General features: G+C 38.0%; 1 protein-coding gene and 1 long non-coding RNA gene across 3 annotated transcripts in view; one reads left to right on the top strand and one right to left on the bottom strand.

The window, feature by feature from the left end:
* Positions 1-22,170, bottom strand: part of ACTR3 (ARP3 actin related protein 3 homolog) — a 47,632-nt gene extending 25,462 nt beyond the window's left edge. The window contains exon 1 of the mRNA XM_027562131.1: positions 21,746-22,170. Within this exon, the coding sequence (XP_027417932.1) occupies positions 21,746-21,789 (44 nt within the window). The 5' untranslated portion in view covers positions 21,790-22,170. The remainder of the gene's footprint in view (positions 1-21,745) is intronic.
* The window catches only part of LOC113905155, a 97,486-nt gene continuing 96,028 nt past the window's right edge, over positions 20,873-22,330 (top strand). Inside the window, exon 1 of one of the 2 annotated variants that reach the window (XR_003514609.1) lies at positions 20,873-21,161. This is a non-coding gene — a long non-coding RNA (uncharacterized LOC113905155). Of the gene's footprint in view, positions 21,162-22,178; positions 22,235-22,330 lie in introns of those variants that run through there. The other variant, XR_003514610.1, reaches the window with a different exon arrangement.

Below are 22,330 nucleotides of genomic sequence, written 5' to 3'. Positions count from 1 at the left end.
TCTGAGACGTGTCAGGCTTGGATGCCATTGGACATTATCAAAACAGTATCTGCTGGCAGCTAGTAACTATAATCTTACTTTTTATAAAGCCAGGCAACTGGCTACCTGGCTACAAGTCATTAAAACTAAGCAGGAATCTATGAAGCTTTAGGGTCTTTCTGTGTCCCCTGTTTCTTCCCAGGTGGGTCAGTGGTAAAGAATTTGCCTCCCAAGGCAGGAATGAGTCAGGAAGACCCCCTGAAGGAGGAAATGGCAACCCACTCCAGTATTCTTGCCTGGAAAATTCCATGGACAGAGGAGCCTGAAGGGCTAGAGTCTATGGGGTCACAAAGAGTCGGACACAACTGAGTAACTGAGTACACACAGCTTTTCATGAGAAACTGCATTTCTAGAAACTGATCCTATAGGGATATTCATAATGTACAAAATAACACAGAATAAGGCGTTTCATTACAATCTTGCTTATAATAGCAAAAGTGAAAATAAAGAGCCATCAAATGAGAAGCTTATTAAATATGTTATGTTTAAACCATAGAATATTAGGTAACTATTAAAAAGTGATTGAAAAAGCTCTTTATGTACAGATATGGAACAAACTCCAAAATGCTTTTGTTAACTGAACAAAATCAAGGTACTGAACAATGTGACATTTGTAAAAAAGTAAAGGGTACAGGTAAAACATATTTCGCTGTATAAGCACAGAATATCTCTGGAAGAGTATTAAGAAATTCATAATTTTGGTTGTCTCTAGAGGACAGAACTAAATAACAGGCAAGGGTAAAAAGTTTTTTTTTAATCACATATTATTTCATACCATTTGAATTCATTACTACTCAAAAAAAAAAGTATAAATTTTATAGTGTTTGCCGTAAAAGATTCAACCTACAGTCTTACAATGGCTTTCCTGGTGGCTCAGCAGTAAAGAATCTGCCTGCCAATGCAGGAGACATGGGTTCAATCCCTGGGTCGGGAAGATCCCCTGTAGAAGAAAATGGCAACCAATCCAGTATTCTTGCCTGGGAAATCCCATGGACAGAGGAGCCTGGCCAGCTACAGTCCAGAGGGTCACTAAAAGAGTTGGACGGGGTTTAGTGACTAATCAACATTAACAAAATAACAACAAGGATGTCTAGAAAAGCGGAGCTTCCACAAGCAGCATGTTGGGGGCTACTTAGGAGACAGCTGGATACTTTTTGGCTATAAGCAGGCTTTAAAAAGAAAGTATTTACATTACAATATTTTGAGAAACACACTCCACAGACAGAGTTTGACTCTATATTCAAACACACTGCTAAACAGGAGGCAGGTAAATTACTGTGATATTCTTGGATTTTAATAGTTTCAGCATAAATATTTTTTAATATTGGGAAGATCTCTTTGGAGTACATTTTAGCCCCCAAATTAAGTTCAAGATCTGAAAGTGCTAAACAAACTAAAACATTAAAAATAAGGGGAGAACATAAACTGTTCACAATGTGATACTGCTCCACTGACCAAATCTCTACAAAGATTCCATACTGTATACGTTATAAAAATAAATAAAACTTCTTTGCAGGACATACAAAAGACCCCCTTTAATATTTGGCTCCTGACAACCTTTTCCAGCAGCCCTGACACCACACCACACTACCAAACCATAAAAATACTAACAATTTCCAAAAAGACCAACTCATGCCATGCCAAAGAGCCACTATCAACACTGTTCCGGGTTAAATGCCACTGCTTTTATAAGAAAACTTTCACAACCTCCCACATAGTTGATTACCTCTGCCCTTGTGAGTACAAGTATTGTTTACTAATAATTCCTAAGCCTTAATTCCTTCATTTGTAAAATAAAGAGCAGTAACTTATGACTGTTAAGGGTATTTAATAGGAGAACAAGGTAAACCATTAAGCACAGCACCTGGCATAAAGGACACACTTAATACATGTCAACTCTAATTACTCTGTCCATGCATTCTCTCCAAAATTTCCATTCCCCAATAATCAGATACAGGCCATGCAGATAACTGAACTTCTAAATACTTATCAGTTCACTTCAGTTGCTCAGTTGTGTCTGACTCTTTGCGACCCCATGAACTGTAGCACATCAGGCCTCCCTGTCCATCACCAACTCCCGGAGTCCACCAAACCCATGTCATGTCCACTGAGTCGGTTATGCCATCCAACCATCTCATCCTCTGTCATCCCCTTTTCTTCCTGCCCCCAATCCCTCCCAGCATCAGTGTCTTTTCAAATGAATCAGCTCTTCGCATCAGGTGGCCAAAGTATTGGAGTTACAGCTTCAACATCAGTCCTTCCAATGAACACCCAGGACTGATCTCCTTTAGGATGGACTGGTTGGATCTGCTTACAGTCCAAGGGCTCTCAAGTCTTCTCCAACAGCACAGTTCAAAAGCATCAATTCTTTGGCTTATCACTATGATACAAATTATCCCTGTATTCATAAATGAAAGTTAGTCTGTAGAAGGTTTTTCAGATTAGTGCTTGTATCTATTTTTTCAACCCTTTCACTGTCTTTTTTTTTTTTTTAAAGACAAGAAGTGGATTTATTTAGAGAGAAACATACTCCACAGACAGAGTGTGAGCCATCTCATAAGGCAAGACTAGTCTTGGGAAAAACATACTTCACAGACAAGAGTGTGGGTTGTCACAGAGGGCTAATGCCCACACTTTTTATACTTCCAAATCAGTCTCTTCTTAATGTAAAACCTTCAACTGTGGTAGAATAGAACTCCTGTAATAGATGGAGGTCAGCATGATTGAACCACTTGCTCACACCCTCTGGTTTCGGTACAAAAAAATTAGAATTATTCAAACACACAAAACCACCATCAACTAACATGAATAATCTGTTCCCACTAAACTCACTAAAACTAACAGTAACCTACTTGAAGTAAAAGGGTATGTGTGTGTGCTCAGTCATTTTGTGACCCCACAGATGGTAGCCTGGCAGGCTCCTCTGTCCATGGAATTTTGGAGGCAAAAATATTGGAGTGGGTTGCCATTTCCTACTCCAGGGGATACACCCAACCCAGGGAATCGAACCCACCTCTCTTATACCTCCTGCATTGGCAGGCAGATTCTTTACTGCACCACCTAGGAAGCAGTACTGGATAAAGTAGAGGCTACCATGACACTGAAAGGAAGAGAGCCAACAGTATACCTTGTCCCACCCCATCCACAGTGGGAAAAAAGAACTACTTTAACCTTATCAAAACAAAGACTTGGTTAAACCAAGTCAGTCTAAAGCTGCCTGAGGCTATAAAACCCTAAAAGACACTACTGTCTTACCAACACAGTGGCAAAATGAATACTAATTATTCTTTCATCCAGTCCCTTCCATTTTATTCCCAAAGCTGTTCAAGCAATTATATACAACAGTACCCTAACAGAACAGAAAGACTTCCTTCCAGTTCTATGACCCTCACAAAGGAGGATAATCTCCCTGAAAAGTCACTGCCTAACAAAAATCTTCAAATGAGGCTCTATGACCCACAAGATTAGAACTTGTTTCTGCGTCTATAAAATGAGCCACTGTAAATAGTTCGTAAAGTACCTTGTAGATAAAAAATTATGACTCTGACTCCTTCAGCTAAGTATTAAGATTCTCCAAAATAATCCTCAATTCAACTTTAAAAGTGTCTCCCATCACTTACTTCCACGAACCCAACTCAAAGCCCACTGTACCTATTCCTCATTTTCCCCTACATGACTTGCACGTTCTCCCTCACATATTATCTGTGCTCTCACTGCACCCTCTCAAAAACCTCAGATCACAGCTTAAGAGTCTTTCATGAAGCCTTTCCTAATCATTTTAAGAGTCATCCTTTCTTTCAATAAACTTCTCTCAACCACTTGATGAACATATATATATAAGCCTATGTTATTTTTATGTGTGTAATACCATTTCCCAAGAATAACAGTAAGAAACTTGAAGTAGAAACCACATTACCGTAAGAAACTTCCATTTAACAAGTTCACCAGGTAAATCAATACTCTATTCCTGATCAAAGTAAAATTCCCTAGGTTGAGCATATTCAGCAATAATCTACTCTCAAAACAAACACTGAAAGAAGGATATAATAAACTTAATACAAAAGTCAAGACATAATCAAAACAAGTATGTTCTTCCCCCAAACATGAAGGTAACTACAGATAATATATCAACTATATGGATACACCATAACATTTAATCATTTCTATTAAATTTAAAACAAATCTAGCAAAATAATTTTTTAACTGGGGGAATGGGGGGAACAGCAGCCAAATATATTTACTAATGTTCTACTTGGAGTAGGAAATGGCAACCCACTCCAGTAGGAGCCTGGGGGGCTACAGTCCTGGGGGATCCTGGGGGGCTACAGTCCATGGGGTGGCAAACGGTAGGACATGACTGAGCAACTGAACACACATACACAATGTTCTACTGCCCTGGATTTAAATAATACCCCAAAGAACAAAATCTTCTAGTCTAGATACACCAGATAAGAGACCACTATATAATAATACTTGAGATTATCATAGAGGACAATATTTACACCCATTTTTAAGAAATGTAAGGGGAAATGTCCTAGTTTACGTAATTTTACAAGTTGTTTAGCTTCTAAAAAGCTTTCCAACCCTTTACATATCAATGCATACAAGATACAGTAGTATTTGTAGAGCACATATAAATAAACTGGAGGGGATTTGAGAATATAGCTATAAGAGGTTTGCTTTAAAACTTCACTTAAATTTTCTTTATATTAATATAAGAAAAAAAACAAGAAAGACTTTAAATACTAAATTTGTTTAGAGCTTTCAAATATAAACTAGCTTTTCATTAACCTAACTTAATATTAAAATATTATCAGGTTTTACATTTGAAATGACTGATTTAAGGTATTTTTTACAATGAGCTGTCAAAATTCTCCAGTCACCAGAGAAGAAACACTGTATAAGTAGATGGCAGAAGAGCTTCTCTCATTTTTTTTCTTACTCAAAAAAACTCTTCTCTCACAATTAATTCAATTTTTATAGTAAAGGAAACATTTCAAATCAAACTTTTTCATATTAAGAATTTCTCTGGACCCAATACAAAGTTAAAAGTTTGAAAAAAAATAATTTCTCTAGGCATACACACGTTCTTCTCTTAGTTATAATACTGTTCCTTAGACTTAAAAACAAATACTGACCAAATAGCACAGTAAACCATTTCTAACCTTACATTTACAAGGCAAATTTTTGTTTTGAATTCATATATTCTGTCAGTACACTTTATTTTTCCACAGCCCTTGCAATTTTCTACTAAGTTTTTGGGGTGTTCAAAAAGTCACTTATATAATTAAGCATATTGGGAAAATAACAGTTAACTAAATTATACTAAATTTCAAACATTCACACACATACACACACCAAATCTTTCTAAACTTCCCTTGTAACAGGGAAGAACAAATCTGACTCCATATTAGAGCTGTTCCTTTTATATACTTTATTAACCTTTGTGCTTTGTTTCCTATGCTTAGTCATGCTAGCTCCGCACTTTTGTAAAAATAAAAAAACATTGCCTATAATCTGAAATACACAGGATAACAGATTCTCAAGGCTTCTTTGACCTTTTAGAGTATAATACCTCCTTATTCATACAGAGATAAAAAGTTGCAGAAATCTTTGGTCTTCAAGGCTTACAGAAATAACCTGACGTATGTGAACAGTTGCCAACATACCACTCCATCGTTTTGCCTTTAAAAGTGCTTTGCTGAAACCTTTCAAGGAGTTAAGGGTTTGGGAGGCACAAGGTACCAGTCTCCTTGCATGGCCCTGCAATAAACCTTTCTCTGCTCCAAACTCAATGTTTCGGTTCATTTGGCCTCACTGCTCAGTAACACCTTCAGGAAAAAAATCTTCCTTCAGACAGACATGAGATTAAATAGCTTGGATTTTTCTTAAATTTGCCATCTGGATAACATTATTTGGTACACGACTCAGACATGGGTCAAACTTGCACAACAACAAGCTATTTACTGAAATCCACCTACAGACCCATGTGATTGCTATCAAAATTCCAACAATTTTGGGGGGAGAAATGGAAAATCTATTCTAAAATTCACATGCAATCTCAACAGCTAAAACGATCCTGAAAAAGAACAAAGTTGGAGGTCTCACACTTCCTGATTTCAAACTTAAAAATTTACAGTAACCAAAACTGTGTGGCCTGACAGACATATAGACCAACTGGAATAGAACAAAGCCTGGAAATAAACCCTGCCATATACAGTTGAATAATTTTTGACAAGGGTGCCAAAACTATTCAGTGAAACGACAGTCTTTTCAAGAAATGGTGCTAAGAAAACTGGACTTTAATCTTATACCACATACAACTCAAAATAAATCAAAGACCTACATGTAAACACTAAAACTAGAAGGTGATGACAACAAGGCAAAGAAAGGAAGAGGAAATAAGGGAAGGAAAGGTAAAAGACAATAACCACTTAAGAAAAAGAAATGTAAATGGCTACAAACAAAAAGATGCTCAACTCCACAGGGCTTAAAAAAAGCAAATTAAAAGTACACTGAGATAAAATTTCATACATTTCTAGTTGAAATGACAGAAAATCAAAATCATTTGTAAATAGCCACTTTGGAAAACAGTTAAACATTCATTTACCATATGATCCAGCGATCCGACTTCTAGGTATACACCCAAGAAAAATAAAAACATATGCCCACACAAAGATATGTGCACATTTGTTCACAAGAGCATTATTAGTGATGGCCCAAAACTGGAAGCAAAGCATATATTCATCAACAAGAGAACAACAACAAAAAAAAAGGTTGGTTAATTCATACACACGAAAATTATTCTATTAATATGAAGAATCAGGAAAATGTAACCCATTTTCCAAGGAAAAGACACTCAACAGAAGATGAAATAATCCAATGTTAGAATTATCAGATAAAGCCATGAAAGCAGCTGTGACTACCACAATGAAGTAGTAATGACTGATGATAAATAGCAAAGAAACTCTAAAACTGTAAAAAGAGCAAATGGAAATAACAGAACTGAAAAATGCAATGCCAGGTACAAAAAGTTCTCTGAATGAGCAAAGCAAAACAGAGGCAACACAGGAAATAATCAATGAACTTGAAGGCAGATCAGTAAAAATTATAAAATCTGAAAAGAGAGAGGAAAAATATTAAAAAGATAGACACAAAGAGAAAAGAACAGACCTCAGAGACTTAGGGAACAAAAAATGAAAGGTGACACAATGAAGTTCCTGAACGGTGGGGAGGAGGAGGCTGGGAGGGAAGTGGGTAGGAGAGAGGGAGGGGAGAAACAGAAAAAACACAAAGAAACCTTAGGGATGTCATAATTAAACTACTAAAAATCAAAGATAAAGAAAAATCTTAAAAGCAGCCAGAGAAAAAGGCCCCAATAACAGGAACAAAAAATTCAAATTACCAGCACCTTATTATGAGAAACTATGGAAGTCAAAAAATAGTGAAGTAATATTCCTTAAGTCTGAAAGAGGTACAAAAATAGTCAACCCAGAAATCTTTAAGAGCAAAAATATCCTTCAACAATGAAAGTGAAATAAAGAAAAAAAAAAAAAAGAAAGTGAAATAAAGACATTTTTCTAGTTAAAAGAAAACCCATTGCCATTAAAACCTGAGCTAAAGAAAGTTCTTCAGGCTGAGGGGAAATGACACCAGAGGGGAAACTGTGGTATTAATGAAAAACATTAGAAATGGTAAACAGGTAAATGAGACTTTTTTCTGCTTAATTTTTGACATACTTTTGAGTATTTAAAGCAAAAATTAAATTGTATTGTGGGGTTACATATGTAGATGTAACACCTATGATAACTACACCATGAGGTAGAGGGAGTGGCAAGAGAGTTAGTATTGATAAATCTACCGAGACACAAGGGTTCTACTCTGCTTAAGTTTTATTCACACTAAGTAAAAAATAAAATGGCATACCCAAATCCAACTATACTGTTACATTAAATGTAATAGACTATATTCTCCAATTAAAGGGGATAGACAATCAGTACAGATGAAAGAAAAAGGAAGAGAAGAAAGGAAGAAAGAGAGAGAGAGAGGGAGCCCCAACTATATATTGTCTGCATGGTACACACTTTAAATATGAAGATGGAGAATGAAAAAAGATGGATGAAAGTGGCTATATTAACATCGAATGAAACTTTTAAGAAAAAGAGTAATACCAAAGGTAAGAGAAATTTTATGATAATATAGCAATAAATTCATCAAGAAGACATAACAGTCTTAAATGCACATGCCTATTAACAGTTAAATGTCAAGCATGGATTAACAGGGGCTTCCCTTGTGGCTCAGCTGGTAAAGAATCCACCTGCAACGGGGGAGACCTGAGATTGATCCCTGAGTTGGGACAATCCCCTGGAGAAGGGAAAGACTACCCACTCCAGTATTCTGGCCTGGAGAATTCCATGGACTGTATAGTCCATGGGGTCACAAAGAGTTGGACACAACTGAGCCTTGCACACACATACATGGATTAACAGTACAAAAAACCAAGGCTCTGCTTTTTAGAACACCTCAATGAATTTCACTGATTTGAAGACCTCCTCAACAAGCTATGTATGATCTGATGCCTATTTACCTTCTCAGACTCATCTAGATACCCACAGTTCACTTTCTTAATTCTCAACTCCTGCAATACACTCTGTTATGTCTGAAGCAGAAAGAAATAACTATTATAAAGTCTTGAAAATTGTATTTGGGAACAGAAACATAAATCCTAGCACTTATAAATGCTCCATCCTCTTTTCATTGTTGTTTTTGTTTTATCCTAATCATTTGTTTCTTCAAAGGTCCTTTTCAAATCTTCCATTTTCATTAGTCCTTTTGGACACATTTGATTTTCACAGCATGATTCCCAGGCAAAATCAGGAAGAGTCCTAAAGCCTTCCAACTTGCTATGTCTTAATAAATGGTGTGTGTGTATGTATGTGCCTGTGCATGTACGTGAGTCTGTATTTTAGTATTAATTACATTACACTGTTACTTTAAAATGTCTCAAAAATACTTTCAAACCTAGTTCTAAACAGGGAAAAATACATGTTGTGAATACTCTGATATTTTCATGTCAAGTATTTTTGTCAACTACAAACAAAAATTTACATATACATGTAGAGTAGAAATAAAATTACACATCAAGAATAATTCTATTATATATTGCTAGAATATATATACACGGTTTCTTCTGAAAGTCTACAAAAGAAATAGTAAAGTCTGATTACCCACAGATAGCAGGATGTCAGAATTTTGTTTTTCAAATTAACACTTGTCTTAAATAGTATAACCATACACATAAATTATTTTTAAAAGAATTTCTGAATAGGTAACATGAGCACATGATAAAAAATTTAATAAATAAAACAGGAAGTACTAAAGTTAGTATCTTTACCACACAAAAAGGTTCCCTACAAGGCTGATCTACTAACCAGTCTGTTGCTACCAAGAGTCAATCATTTATGTATTCCAGAGATATTTCACACACAGACAGGCATATATATTACTTTAATTTAAAACATGTCACTGGGTTACCTGGGTAGTGAAATAATGATTCTTTTTCTTTAAGCTTTCCTATACTTAGAAAAAGAAAGTGTCATTTCTAAATGGTTTTTAAAGAGACCATAAAATGAAAAAGACAAAGCTATACTAAGTTTATGAAACTGATAAGGGCAATATAATACTCAGAAAAATTAAACCAAATTTTTTCCTTTGTGGCCCAGGGAAGCAAGTTGAATATACAGAAAAATCTCCCTGGACTGCAGTAGCAATGAGAAAAAATCTACAATGCTGGTTTTGAGCAACAAGGTTAGAAATTGCTTATGAGAAAGGAATACAATAAAAGAGTTCAAAAGCACTTCTGAAATTATATCAAAGTGACTAGAAGAGCAGTAATGGTAATGTAATCAAGTCGGGAGTGAGGGAAGACCTGGACTGATAGAAATGAACAGCAAAAAAAAAAAAAAATTTATACAAAAAATGGTTAATTTATTGTAGTCCTAAATGCTTCTGGGCAGGGGAAAAGTGGGCTTGAGGAGAGTCATTTATAATGTTCTCTTATTCTTAAAAAACAAAGAGATGAAACAAATATAAAAATTTACCAGGTAATGATTCTAATAAATAGGGGTATATGTTATATTATTCACTGTATCTTTCTAAAAGGAATAAATTTATGAAAGAATATTTTTAAATAGTAAAATCAGTGATGCTTGTAATATAAAAGCAGTAGCACCCCACATGTTGGGTATTACTTTTAATTCTACAAATTCATGTTTCCTTATTAAAAACATTAGTTGACAAAAAGTACTTTTTTTTACTTAATACAATGGTTCACTTTTCTTTTTGTTTTGAAAAACATATCACAGCAAAAACTACTTAAAGATCTCAATTAGTTGCTGACATCAAACCATTAAATGAGAATATTAAAGAGAATCTTTGAAAAAAATCACATTTCAAAAATGAAATGGATAGAAAGCTAGGACAAAAATCATTCCAGAAAAGAATAAACTGAATTTATTATACTAAGTATGGTGTACTTGATTCTATAGACTACATAAAGGAAAAACAGCAGTAGAGTTTTAACTTTAAATGTTGCAACAATTTTAAACCATACAACAAAACAAATAAAAGACCCTAGACCCTAGAACTTTAGAGTGCAAAGAACCTTAATAACAGTACAATCCATTTTCCAAAATTTTTTGGTAGTGAGAACCATTAATTTAAAGTTGAAAGAATTTTACCTCAGTACGAATGATCAGCTTCCACCCTTAATATGTTATAAAAACAAAGTAAAGCGTACACATAGAGATTTTTTACAAAATAACAAATGATTTTCAAATTTTAAATGAAAAAAGAGGTATACAAATGAATCCCAATGTCAAATTTCATAATACGTCAATTCTCAGCTTAGCTATAGTTTTCTTTATACTTGTAGTGTTAAGGAACTTTCAGAAGAAGGTAGTATCTAGTTAACAGGAAATGTTAGCTATAAAGATAACCAGCAATTATTTAAAGAGCATTTCCAATCTCCTCCAATGCTCTTCTCACTACATGAAAGTCACTATTTAACCTGACACAAAAACACGTACAAGACCGCTGACTGGAAGAATCTGGACTCCTAAATATCAACAGAAATATTCTTTCAATTCTTCTAGAGCTAAAACTTAATACCTTTACACTAGTAGGGAGGTAAGAACATGGACCATAAAATCAAAAAGTTATGAGTGAAATGTCCACCATTTACTGTCTTATGATTATAAACTTTACTCCTAAGACTGTATTCCTAATACACATTGCAAATGTGTATTAAGTCCTCTGAGTCTAACACAAAAATCATTTTTATAGTCCTAGATTCTAAGGCTAGTTTTACTCTTGGGTTCAACAGTTTCTTTCTGTGTTTTATGCCATCATTAATGAGGAAGGACTTTTTAAATGCATCAATTGTTTATCTTCAAATTGCAGCTTAACAAATATGCTCTTCATTTTAAAGTTATATGTAATTAGACATCATTTCCTTAATTGAGCTGTCCTGTATAAACCAACAATTGTCAGTTTTATTATGTTAAATACAATATATGTCCTTATAATATTCGTGAGGCTAAATAAATAATTCTATGCTATGTAATTTACATGTGGTTCCAGTTAGTAAAATCAATGAACTGGTCACAAAGACCTCCCTATATATTTCATATTTGTTCAAAGTTAGCAGTTCTGGGACATTCCTGGCAGTCCAATGGTTAAGAATTCAGCTTTCAATGCAGGGTACTTGGGGTTAGATCACTGATCAGGGAATTAAGACCCCAGATGCAGAGGGCAACTCTGCCTGGACACTGCAACTAGAGGAACCCTCTTGGGCCGTAACTAGGGAAAGCCTGTGCCCTGCAAGGAAGACCCAGCACAGTCCTGCGTCCCTCACCAAAAAATGCAGTTCTAAAGTAGAAATTTAGGACTTTCCTGGTTGTACAGTGGATAGGAGTCCACCTGCCAATGCAGGGGACATCACTTAGATCCCTGGTCCAGAAGGATTCCACATGCCACAAGCAACTTAAGCCCGTGCACCACAACTACTGAGCCCACGTTCTAGAGCACGCCAGCCCCAACTGTTGAAGCCCATGTGCCTAGAGCCTGTGCTCTGCAACAAGAGAAGCCACCGCAATGAGAAGCCTGCCACAGTGATGGAGTAGCCCCCACTCGCCGCAACTAGGAAAGTTTGCAAGTAGCAACGATGACCCAGTGAAACCATATATAAATACACAGTATCCTTTAAATTTTTTTAATAAAGAAATAAAAGTAGAAATTTGCTTTTCTAAATATGTAGCTTAAACTTTGAACACTATTCAAAAAACTGGGTGAACAATTTAACTATCCCTGTTGAATATATCCCAAGTTAGGGTAGTACAGCAGTGGGCCCTGGAGTCAGACTGCCACAGGGCTCAATTGTAGACTACTACGTAACTGAGCAAGTTACTTAAGCTCACCATACCTCACATTCCTCATCTTTAAAAAGATAATTATAAATAGTACCCATTTAGCAAGGTTTCTGAAACTGTTATAAAAAGTTATCTCAGAAATAAAACCCTTACAAGGGCCTTGAAAGACATTTCTCAACTCTGGACCTCTGTTTAATCTGTAAATAAAGAGTGGATTAAATTATTTTTCAAAGTCTTTTTCAGCTCCAAAATTCTGTGTGAGTAATTAGGCACTTTTCTTCATTCACTAAAGTGTAAGTGAAGTGTTACAAATACACATTAAATACTATTTTTATAGCCTCAAAGTAACCTAATTTTTTAAATGTTTATAGCAGAAGAAAAAGTGCACTGTATTTAATTATATTGAATTTTAAAACTTTAAGTAGGCTCACATTTGTGTTTTGTCATAGACCAATATTAAAAACATAGTTTATATTTTTATACAGCTTCCAAACCAACCCTAAACTGTAAGGTATTTTGCATCCTAGTTCCCCTTTTGAAGACGTACCCTCCTTCTAGCAACCTTTCATTCACATAATTACTATAACCGAAAAAGTGTTAAAGACATCCTTCTCAAAAGTATCACGCTTTCACAAAGGGCAAGAAGCCTGCAAGGAGAATGTTTAAAGATAAAACGCTCAGCATTAGAACAAATGAAGAAAATATCCTTTGGGGTATGGTTTGTAAGTAGGAAGCGAGAGAAGGAGTAAGAGTGAAAAAGAGAATGTGACCAGATATATTCAAGGCTGTTCCCTTCCTGGTTGCAAGGATGACTTGTGTTTAAATGAACAGTTTGGAAAGCTTTTGAAAGAAAATTATTAAAATTCCATAAAACTTTGTCCTTTGAAAAAAATTAAGATACTATTTGTCTTTCTTCACTGGTATTAATCAGCTATGCAGGCACATTTTATATATTTTATGATATAAAGGTATACATAAAGATATAAAGCGCTTTCTTGGCGGTGCTAGTGGCAAAGAATCTGTCTGCCAATGCAGGAGCCACAACAGATGTGGGTTCAATCCCTATGTTGGGAAAATCCCCTGGAGTAGGAAATGGCAACCTGCTCCAGTATTCTTGCCTGGAAAATTCCGTGGACAGAGGAGCCTGGCGAGCTACAAGCCCATGGGGCTGCAGTCAGACATAACTGAGTGATCAAGCACAAAGACATAAAACAAGCAACACAAAAATAGTATTAATTGGTACCATACTTAAGAACCAGATTTAAAACATTAATCCAATAACATCACCCTATCTTGCACCATTCCTTAATAATTCATGAATTATTAAGTTCTTGGTAAGCTAGAAAGCATGTTAATGTAACACTATTATTACTTGACTGCTTTGCTCTTACCTCTACGTTAGTGGCTATTATAGACCACAGTTATCATAAAAGAGGCTATAAGTTCCAAAACAACTGCAGGTGAGCATTCCAATGCTTTTATTACAAGGGAATTTTGTTTAAGAAAATATATTGCCTAAAGAAACATTTTAACCATCCCAGACTAGAGCATTCTGGACTAGGAGAAACACTGTGGAGTAAAATATAACCCACCTTGAGCTAAATTCTTCTAAGCACTTTGCCTCTTAAGAAGTGGGATGAGATCACTCACCATGTCAAGCCACAGAGCTCTCTTATTCTTCTTTTTGTGATGTTCAAGAAGCCAGACCACATATCCAAGATTTTTTTCAAAAAAAGATAAATATTCAACCTTTCTGTTCTCTCTTTAAATTGTCATCTTATTAGCTTCAATTTAAAAATTATAATGGTGACCGCCAAATCCCCACCTTTACTCCTGAAGTTCCTACATTGCTAACTTCTCTTGGAACATTTCCAATTATGGCTCACAAATACAAATTTCAACCTTACTCAGCTTCTCAAAACCAACTCCTTCATGTCCCACTCTAAACTCACAATCTGGAATCTTCATTGATTCCTATTTACAATACACCAGAAACAAATGCCAAGCCCTAACTATACCTCCATCTTCCAAATCAACAAAAATATTGTGACTGAGCAAAAAACTATGGTAGACAAAGCCTGTTGGAAATAAGAAGCATAAGACAATGTGTTCCCTTCCTTAAGAACTTTTCAATTCAATAAAAAGACAGAGCTAACTGATAACTGTAATGATTACAATGTATTGAACTATTACTATTTGCCAAGCACTGGGTTGAACCATCTTCATGTATTATCTCAAAAAACTAAAACTCCGTAAGATACTATGATCTCCAAGTGACAAAAACAGTATCTGTAGAATCTGAAGTGTACAAGATCACACAACTAGAAAATGGTAGAGCTTGAACTCAAAAATAGCTCTGACTACAAAGCCCTTGCTAACCATAAGTAAAACATACAAAACAATGTAGCTGCCAAAAGAAAGGGAAAGCAGCAACTTTTCCCAAATTGATCTCTTCTCCATTCCCACTGCCAACACCCTATTTCAGAATTCCTGCAAAACAGGTACTGAGAGGGGTGCTTAAAAATCACACAGGGAGCCCATTTAAATAAATGCTCCTAGGCCCAACCCATAAGATTCTGAACCACTGGGCAAAAGGTGTTTCTGATGCACTTTTTAAAAACCATATCCCTAATTATTGCTCATTCACTCATTTATTCATTCATTCATTCAACAAGGATTCAGGTTCCTACTATGTAGCAAGTCCGGTAAATTCATCCCAAATATCTCCTCTACACCTGATCCGACTAAATTCCATTCCAGAAATACTCTAAAAACCCTATTTTCAACATTCACTCATCTGTGTACTAGATTATTATGCCCTATCAAGTAAAATTATTTTGATCAAAGCTTTCCTGCCATATAATGAACACCTGATACACAAGAAGAGCTCAATAAATGTCAGTACCTTTCGCATTACATAATCTAGATCTGCACTGTTATTACAGACTTCAATCCATAACACAGGGGAAATGGTGCAACATTTGCTAAGAGGACTAAACACAAACAGCTCTCCCCGCTCCCCACTATATGTGCTTTTCCTTCCCCTGCCTCAATCCAAATCCTTAAAGGAAGAGTTTATATCCTATCTTCACTCCAAGTTCCTCGACTCATCCTGACCACAATAATTCTTCTTTCCTTACTAACCTATAGGACAGGAATTACTACTGCCAGAAAAGGAAATATCTTAACATCTGATTAAGTACAATCTTATACATCCTCTAAATTCTTTTAAAAATATTTATTTACTTATGGCTGTCAGGTCTTGACTGTGGCACAAGGGCTAGGTAGTTGCTTTGAGGCATGTGGGATCTTTGTTCCCCAACTAGGGTTAGAAACCCAAATGCTCTGCACTGGAAAGCAGATTCTTAACCACAGGACCACCAACAAAGCTCCTCTAATTTCTTTTTAATGATTTTTCACTCTTGTCTCATTGAGATTCTTGAGAGCTGATTGTACTACACATTTTCATTATAATTCCAAGAGTTTCTGACCTGCTAAGTATTTAAGTGTTAGTCGCTCAGTCATGTCGGATCTATGCAACCCTATGGACTGTAGACCGCCATGCTCCTCGTCCATTGGATCCTACCGGGAAGAATACTGAACCCGGGTCTCCTGCACTGCAAGCAGATTCTTTACCACTGAGCCACCAGGAAAGCCCCCTGCTAAGTATATAGTTAGCCTTGATATGACAACACCAGTTTTTCCACCTGTGCAAGTAATCCTTAAGTTACATTGCTTTCTGCCTTTTTAACAACATATATTTTTCTTTTAAAAAATATCTAAATGATTCAAAATTGTCAAAAGCTCATCCTCTATGTAAGGAGACTTACATAGTACAGTGTCTCTACCACAGGTATTTGCTATAATACCTTGAGTCAAGTAGTTTAACTTCTCTAAACCTACATTTCCCAGTCTAAAAACGGAGGTAATACTTCTCCAGCCAATATGAAAAGTAAATGAGATAACACAGAACATTTAGCACAGCATTTGACACATAATTCTTGGTAAATGTTAGTTGTTAGTATTTCCTGATAAACAAAACCTGGAGTAAATTTTTTCTGGAGATTAAATTTAATCATTTCTAAAACAAAGTGACAAAATAAGTCGGGGAATTCACATATCCAGAAAAAGAAAAATCAAAAGTAAGTCAAATTTGCACAGAAAGGTTTCTCTAATTAGTAAGGCTGCTACTGCTGCTGCTAAGTCACTTCAGTCATGTCCGACTCTGTGCGACCCTATAGACGGCTGCCCACCAGGCTCCCCCATCCCTGGGATTCTCCAGGCAAGAACACTGGAGTGGGCTGCCATTTCCTTCTCCAATGCACGAAAGGGAAAAGTGAAGTCACTCAGTCATGTCTGACTCTTAGCAACCCCATGGACTGCAGCCTACCAGGCTCCTCCAACCATGGGATTTTCCAGGCAAGAGTACTGGAGTGGGGTGCCATTGCCTTCTCCGAATTAGTAAGGCTGCTGCTGTCACTTCAGTCGTGTCCAACTCTGTGCGACCCCATAGACGGCAGCCCAACAGGCTCCCCCGTCCCTGGGATTCTCCAGGCAAGAACACTGGAGTGGGTTGCCATTTCCTTCTCCAATGCAGGAAAGTGAAAAGTGAAAGTTAGGTCGCTCAGTCATGTCTGACCCTCAGCGACCCCATGGACTGCAGCCTACCAGGCTCCTCCGTTCATGGGATTTTCCAGGCAAGAGTACTGGAGTGGGGTGCCATCGCCTTAGTAAGGCTAGGATTTTTTAAATAAGATTATGAAAAGACTCTGATGCTGGGAGGGATTGGGGGCAGGAGGAGGAGGGGACGACAGAAGATGAGATGGCTGGATGGCATCACCGACTCGAAGGACTTGAGTTTGAGTGAACTCCGGGAGATGGTGATGGACAGGGAGTCCTGGCATGCTGTGATTCATGGGGTCGCAAAGAGTCGGACACGACTGAGCGACTGAACTGAACTGAAGCAAGAATAGAGTTAACTTTACTAATACAAATAATCAATGTGCATAGTTCCTAAGAGGAGTCCCCACAGTATTAACAGAAAGAACGTGGGGCTTAAATACCAAAAAAAAAAATAATAATAAAATAAACTTAAATGCAAATAGCAACGCTCACACTTAACTACATGATACCAAAAAAGTAAATTCTCTATCCTATTTTCTCACTTGTAAGATGAGGTAAAAATAGCTGTCACAAGATTAAATAAGTAAAAAGCCTGACCAACAGATCCTCCACTAGTGGATCTTTCCCTTCTGTGCTTAAAAGTAAAATTTCCAAACTCTTTTACAATAAGGCTTAAAAGTTCATTAGATACAACATATACCCAATCCAAAGTCAATATTCCAACACAAAATTGGCAGGCAGAAGAAGACTGGAAGGAAAGGAAAGGAGAGATTTTAGACATGACCAAGTAAGAATCTGACTTTTCAACAGGAGCATGTCTGTTATATTTACTGCAAACAGCATGTAAAACAAGACCCATGAAGTAGTAAGAGTTTTAATGAATGTTTTGGTAACAACTAGATACTGTGACTGTTTCTGCTCTTCAAGACAACTGGAAAAATAGCGTTATTATTACATATTACATACAGAATTTATTTAAGAAACATGGACTTCCCAATTGTATTTTCTCCCACCCACTCAGCTCTTCCTCACTGCTCTCAAACGTGAACACCCTATCTGTACTAATAGCTAGAATGTGACTACAAGATGAACCACCAACTCCAACAAAATACTATGCTTACATTTCAAGATGGCCAAGAAGTTTAACTCAACTAGGAAAACTGCTTAATTGATTCTAGATCCGAATATATCCAAGAGCTCTTGGATATATGTACAATAAGACTATAATAACTCTGTTAATGGAAATAATTTACAGTATTTATTAGGAAAAAAAAGGAAAGACATTAAAGGGGAAAGAAATTTCACAATGCACAGCTCTGCAAACAAGTATAACAAAATAAAAGCATGTAAGGAGTTCCTTTATATGGCTTGAATGCTGAAGAATTCTGGGGGAAAATATGCAAAAGATAACTTAGGATAATCTTAACTTTACAAGTATTACAATATTTTTTAAATGCTTAAAAAAAAGTTTTCCTCACCACTGGTAGCCAGCCCATTTGAGTCCGCACCTTAGTTCTTAAGCAACCTGCTCTATCAATAATAATCTGTTCCCAGATTTTATTTTACATTACTATTCCAATACAGATTCCACCCAAAACTATGTAGACATGGTATCAATATGAAAGAAGTATTTTTTTCTAAATTCTTTTTAAAAGGAATTATTTTCTTTTATGATCTGTGCTTAGGTGATTCTTTATCTTATGCTGAAATAAAGGATCACTGGAGGATCTCTAAATTTGGGGATTAAATGTCATTGTTTCCTAACTTTTACAGCTTTTCTTACCTAAGCCCACCAAATTTCATAGACAGCCATTCTTTTTATCACCTTTTGCTTATCTTATATAATGAAATGGAATGAGTATCTGAACTCATTATAAGTTTTCACTTATGTAAATGGTAATTGTGGTTGATGAATGCACTCTCTAAAGTACAAAAGAACACACACATTGTAGGTGCATAATTTGCATCTGGAAAACTACAGTACTCTGGAACATAAAACTCTATATTAAGGGCTTATTTACAGATGTTTATCAAAGGTGCAATTTCAATGAGCTATCTTCTGTACGGTATTAAAGTTGAAGGTGTAACTTTGCAGGATTTGTATTAATAGGCAACAAGAAAGACCAAAATGCCTTCTGAAAACCACAGTAAGTGTATATCTTGAACTTCCCTGGTGGTTAACACTCAGTTTCCAATGCAGGAAGCAAGAGTTCAATCCCTGCTCAGGGAACTAAGATCTCACATTTCGCATGGGCAATCAAATTAAAAATAAATAAATGGATCTCTAAAGGTGGAATTTCAGACAGTGACAGATGGTAAAAGAAACAAGAACTCTTAGATCAGTTTCATTTAAATCATGACTGTCCAGATAACAACCTCTCCCTATGAGATAAAACTAATGTAGTAATATAATCAATAACTGATCATTAAAGCAAAAGTATCCTAAATATAAGGGGCTTCCCAGGTGGCTCAGTGGTAAAGAATCTGTCTGCCAATGCAGGAGACACAGGTTTGATCCCTGGGTGGGGAAAATCCCCTGGAGTAGAAAACGGCAACTCACTCCAGTATTCTTGCCTGGAAAATTCCATGGACAGAGGATCCTGGCAGGCTACAGTCCACCGGCCACAAGGAGTCGGATACAACTCAACCACTAAGCATGGGCAGCATCCTAAGTATAGATTGAACCCCTCTCCCCCACACCTCCTAGTCACTCAGTCTGTGTTTTAAATTCAAGGTTGCCCTATCAGGAAGGCACTTAAAGATAGTCAACCTCGAAGAAATAGCCAGCATACTAATTCAAACATAACCAAGACTGTATTTCAAAAGGGAAAAAATTAAATGAGAAAAAGTTAACACCTTACTTAAGATATTACCATTAGGGCAACACTTATCTACACTAATTTTACTGACAAGGCAATAATTACTAAAGCATAGAATATTAACTATGTAACAATATTTTTCACTGTAACAAAACATACTTGAAAATTCTTTCTCAGTCAAGCTGCCAAATCTAATTTTAAAACTGACCCTAAACATAAAACTACTCACCAACTGGACTAAGAAGGAAGGCGGAAAAAAAAATACTGGTTTAAGGAAATAAAACTGGATTAAGAAAAATAACTTTAATCAGCCGTCCATCAAAAAGCTACATACAAGTTTCATGGCTAAACGACACTGGTTTATTATTATATTAATAAATCGCTTATTTCCTTCTGCACGGCTGGGATTTTACAAACTGCCACACTTTCATAAAGGTATGATTATGAGGCTTATAGAGAAAGTTCACACAGAACAAACTGAGTGAGGAGTATACCATCCTTTAAGTAACAATATTTGCTAAAGAGTAAAAAGGGAAGGGAAAGGCTGACAATCTACTTCTCATAACCCCCTCCAAAACTGGGGGAATTGGAGAAGTAATCCTGTATCAGACAGTATTCACAAGCACAAAAGAAAACACTTCCAATAGTGAAACATAAAGCAGTCACTCTGCATTAAAACACAGGCAATATTTTCTACGTTAGTATAAAGTGTGCTATAAACGCCTATTAATACAAAAGGAACGACCACTTCCACACCGTTATATACTTTAGTAAACTACACTGCAGATCTATAATAAACAACTCCTTGAAAAGCAAGTACCTTCCTTTACAACTCTATTACCTTCCTTCTCTCCTTAAGACATGGTCACAGAATGAATCTATACAACTTAATTTTCCTGGGTGCTTCCCCTCCTTCCTCTCCATGCAACGCAAATATACTTTTTACGTTCACAGAAATTCATACCTAGTACCAGTATCTCAGCCTATTTGAAAACTGCTTGATTTTGAAAGTTCTAATAAGATGTGTTCAGGTTGGAAACGAAAAACTACCTTATAAGGGTATAAAAGACTGAAAGCAGGAAGCGGCTTTGACAAAACTAAGGAAGTTGCAGCGCGCTTGCTCACTGGGGGACTTTTTTGAGGCAAGAGAAGTAACACATGACATCTTTCTCTCAAATTAAAATGTGACTTGTTTGGCCGGTAGGAACGTAGTGGGAGATGGAAAAGACCGGGAGTCGAAAAGGAAGAGGAGGTGGGTGGTCCAATGAAAACCCCGATCTAGGTTCCCATTTTCAGGGTCCGATTCTTCCCTTTCCCCACCCACACCCCGGGTAGAATGTTGTCACAGCAATCTTGCAAAACCTAAAGGAGCGCTTCTCTTTTCTCGCTCCTTTGCCCGGCCAGTCCCCGCGCTCCATTCCCCTCGGCCTCCAAACCTACGGGCAGGAAGGGGCACCGGGAAAAGGAGGGTCGGCTGCGCCGGGCTCGACGACCACCCCCACGCGACCGCGGGCCCCGGGGAGGCGACCGTCCCCGCAGCCCCTCGGGCCGCGCTGCCCACCGCGGTGGGGGAAGGGCCGGGAGGGGTCGCGCGGAGGAAGCCGCTCCCGGGGGCGTTTCTGGGCCCCGCGCCGCCGCCCGGCTCCCAGAGAGTGAAGCGCGGGGGATGAGGGAGGCCCTGACTGCGGGCCCCACCCCTCGCCACCCGGCGCGGCCCGGGCTGACACGGCCGGCGGCAGCACCTTGCCGCTCCATTCATCTCCCGGCCTCCTCCTGGCCCCGCCATTTTCCTGCCTCCGCCTCAGTTTCCCCACCCCCGCCCATCAGCCCCCTTACCCCGTGCCACAGTCCACCACACAGGCCGGCAGCCGTCCCGCCATCTTCCTCCTCGCCTGCTGCTGCTGCTGCCGCCGTCTGCTCCGTGCCGGTTGGGGCCAGGAATGGGCGGCGGAGGTAGAAGCTATCTGATCATCCACGGCCGGGCCACCCTCTCCGTCTGGGGGGGAGCCGGGAAGCCGAAGCAGTAGCGAGAGAGAAGCAGGCTCGGTCAGCGGCTACCACTTCCGCAACCCGGGCAGGCAGGCAGTCCCCGCCCTGCCCCGCCGCGGCCTCCTCCCCCTCTCCCCTCCTCCTCACTCCTGCCCCCACCCTACAACTTCTTCCCCTCACACCGCCTTTCCCCGGGAAGCCAAGATGGCCGCCGGTGCCGACGCCCCGGCCAGGCCAGGCCTAGGCCTCGAGCGCTCCCCCTTCCGGCTCCGAGCGGGCGGGGCGAGAGAGCATGCGCAGTGAGGAGCGCCGCCGGCTGCCGCTCCCATTCCGAAGGTGAGGTGGTCCACTTCGGGTGTTCTCCAGGTAGGGGCGACTAGGTCTGCCCGAGCCTCCAATTCTCCTTCTGAAACTGGAAGGGGTTTTTCGTTG

Source organism: Bos indicus x Bos taurus, chromosome 2, assembly GCF_003369695.1.
Source record: "Bos indicus x Bos taurus breed Angus x Brahman F1 hybrid chromosome 2, Bos_hybrid_MaternalHap_v2.0, whole genome shotgun sequence".
Lineage (NCBI taxonomy): Eukaryota > Metazoa > Chordata > Mammalia > Artiodactyla > Bovidae > Bos > Bos indicus x Bos taurus.
Note: the sequence above shows the minus strand (reverse complement) of the source record. Positions and strands in the feature narration are given on the sequence as shown.